Source organism: Bactrocera latifrons, unplaced genomic scaffold (assembly GCF_001853355.1).
Source record: "Bactrocera latifrons isolate USDA-ARS-PBARC rearing strain unplaced genomic scaffold, ASM185335v1 scaffold_160, whole genome shotgun sequence".
NCBI lineage: Eukaryota > Metazoa > Arthropoda > Insecta > Diptera > Tephritidae > Bactrocera > Bactrocera latifrons.
The window spans coordinates 325,450-329,050 of NW_017535075.1; the positions used below are offsets into that span (position 1 = coordinate 325,450).

General features: G+C 30.6%; 1 protein-coding gene across 1 annotated transcript in view; it reads right to left on the reverse strand.

Annotated features, from left to right (window-relative positions):
- The window catches only part of LOC108966466, a 285,646-nt gene that overhangs the window by 24,827 nt on the left and 257,218 nt on the right, over positions 1-3,601 (reverse strand). The window contains exon 8 of the mRNA XM_018929386.1: positions 3,062-3,134. Coding sequence (XP_018784931.1) covers positions 3,062-3,134 — 73 coding nt within the window. The remainder of the gene's footprint in view (positions 1-3,061; positions 3,135-3,601) is intronic.

Here is a 3,601-nt window from a genome sequence, read left to right on the forward strand (position 1 = left end):
TATCGTTGCTACTCGAGTTTCAAAAAATACCGACAATATTTGATTATTTATAAGATATGTATGTATAGGTATAATATTTGTAAGCCCTGACGGACAGTGGAAATTACATACCAATTTTAAATATGTATTCTTTTAATTAAATCACGCAACTGTTGGGTAGGTTGGCATGAAAATTTTTTTCTCCACACTCACAATACCACCTGACACCAGAATTCGAAATTTTGAATCGATTTCTAAGCCTTACTAACTGTATATTTTATCCTGGTACCTTGAAACAATTTCTCAGGAAAGTGCTTAAATCACAATTTCTATTAAGTTATTATCTAACACAATCGTTTATATTTACATTTACAGAATTTCCTACTGGGCATATATGCACATTCGTTTCATAGCAATATTACCGCGCTTTAGGGTTGTGTTTTGTTGATAGCTTATAAAAACGTAAAAGTATCTGCTTATCAGCAGATTTTTATCTATTTTTAGCAGTATGTAGTGTCCGTTATCATGCCATAACTCGCACTAAGTTATTAAATTAAGCATGAGTGATAAGGCACAACCAAGAAATTTAAATTAAAAAGTCTTACTATTTTTTTGCCCATAGTAAATAAAATATGCAGTGACATCTAAATTTGTAAGATCTTTAATATGCGAGCTTTAAATGCCTACACAACAAGTCTACAAATATGCCCAGGAGTGGTACTAACATGCCGGTCGCCTCACATCTCACCTCTTCATTTATTTAAGGCGCCAAATTAACGAGTGTGAATTTAGCTATGCACTCATACAACAGCAAACATGAATATGTATGTATATATGTATATGTATAACCAACAGTGATTTTATGCATTTCCATTATTGATGCTAATGAGCTATTTATACCGTCAAAGAAACATATTTATGTTACAGACTGTAGAAATAATCGTACGCTCGTATCTTTGACCCATTAATTTGTCGTTGCAAAAATGCAACATGGCATGTGGGATTGCAGAGCACACATATTCACACACAAATTCACACACAAACACACTCATACTGATGCATAAATAAATAATAATTGTCATTGTCGCTGTGACTGGGTCAACCGAGACTGTGGCAATTATTATAATAACAAATGTTTTGGAACTACTATAGACACCTGTGTTATTTATGATAATATTTTTGTATCTATAAACTTATATATGTACATATGTACATTTAAGTTCTAATTACCAATACTAATTGCTCGAAGAAAATTTTGCAATCACAGAATGTCTGGATCGTAATTTATGCCAATTACATGCAGTAAGCGCCTACAAGTAGACTAAAATTTCGTTGTTATTTTTGCATTTGGGTTATTAAATTGTGGAAAAATTATTTAATTTGATATGCGTTTTAAAGTAAAGCATGTGGTTAGCTTTTACGTTGTGTAATCCCGATATCAAAACAAAGCGCAAACATTTAACTTTCGGGATTTATTAAAAAGTAAATTATATACCGAAATTGTCTTTAAAATATTGTACAATGTCAATAATATTCTTGTAGAGTCCCGAAATGGCGGTTTCGGGTTCGGGATTTTTTCGGGATTTTTGTGTTTTGTAAAACAACAATTTTAGATTGTGTATTATTATAATATTACTTTTATTATACTTTTCTTTGCAACAGTCAAGATAATAATTTATGACACATTTTGCGCTTAAAAGTCGACTACGATTGTGTAGCCATTTTAAAATTTTGGTCAATAAAGTTGTGAAAATGCTTAATTTGGGATGTCTTAGAATAGTTCTTGCGATTTATTATGTATATTATATTATATTTTATTTATTTATATCGCTTCGGTATCTCGATAACACAGCGAAACTTAAACATTTTACTTTCGGGATTTAGTAGAAATTTATTTTTGTACGAAAATTGTCTGTAAAATGTTCTGCCGTGTTAATAATATTCCGTTAGAGTGCCGAAATTTCGGGATTTTTTCGAGATTGCTTGTTATTTGTACTCCATTAGCATTTGATTGCGTTTTTTTACTTTTTAAATGCAAAATACGATAATGCCTACACTTATCTAAACATATATTTGAGTGGCAGATTTAGCTAACACTTATTTCAGTATGTTATAATGTTAAATTTGTCCGAAGTACATAAGTGGAAAATATACAGTTTGTGATTTATATTAGAGAAACAATATTTTTTCGTTAACAACCTACTATATAAGCAACCATTTTGCTTTTGAACAGGCAAAAATAGTATCATTATAGCCTTAATTTAATTTTGTAGCAATCTGTTTACTATTTACAAGTCCACTTGTGAAGAGATATTGCCCTATAGGAATTGTTAGCACTTTTTTAGGTGAAGAGTGATGTGAGTGGTCTGAATTGAGATGAGTTAAGTGATTATATAAGTCAGGTATTCGCTGAGTTATCCTTGAAGGCGTCCGAAATATTTTTGGCAACAAATTTTTGTACCGAAAACATTTTGAAAATATTTTTTGTACATAATTTTAGTACAAACTTCATTCACTGGTAAGATGAACTTGCTTTATGACCACTCTTAATTCAAAAAAAAATATTACGATTTTCTTAGAATATATTAAAATATTTATTTCTCGCTTACATTTAGCTAAAAAGTTTCATAATATCCACATCCAATAAGAAATATAAATTTTGTACAGCTCATATTTCCTACAGGGTTCATGAAAAGCGCTCAAAATTCCACTTAATTGAAGTATGCTTATACGAGTGCATATGTGAGTAGGTAGTTATGCACTGTACTATTTACAAATGCAATCATTGCAACAAAAACAAATACCCACTTCACAACAACTATTAAATTTATGAATTTCTTAATTAAATGCCATAACGCTTGAATAATTTTCTTCGTTTGCGCGCCAAAATGTGTGTGTGCGCTAGTTTGAGTGAAGAAAAACCAACTCACTTATACTCTTACATACAAATATGTTGCACTTTTTAGTGTGGAATTCAGCTAATTACGCTTTTTATAGGAAAAAGCATTAACTTCACGGTAATTGCATGCAAATACACTTAAAGAAATAATAATAAAAAATAAATTTAAAAAAAAAAACTTACCAAATTCGGCGCATAACTGCTTTTCGCATCATTAACTGTTGGTAATGCAATGGGATTTTTGGCTCTGGGTGAACTGGAAAGAGGAGGAAAGAGAGAAACGGTTCAAAATGCTTGCAACAAAATAGATTAAAATGTGGAAAATTTTGCTCTGTTTCATTACACACTTATAGCAGAGGTATGACATTATTTTGGTGATTTCGAGGTAGCATAAGCAAGAAATAAGCATATGAACATATAAACACACTTACAATTATTTAAGTTGCACTGTTTGGAGTTGGAGGCACGAGGCAACAGTAACGACTTATATATGCAAAAATAGTTATAAATCAGCTCTTCATGCGGCAAATAAATCTTAAAGGATAGACAAAAAGGGTTTACATAGAAAAGGTTTTTGATTTGGTAGAACGCTTAGGCTTTATATATACTCTTCATCAGAATTGCAAACAGAATATATCATAAAAACTTTGGAAACCGATTTCTATAATTGATTACGTTTAACTACATTATATTATATATATTTGGCATGAAATTTTTCACTTC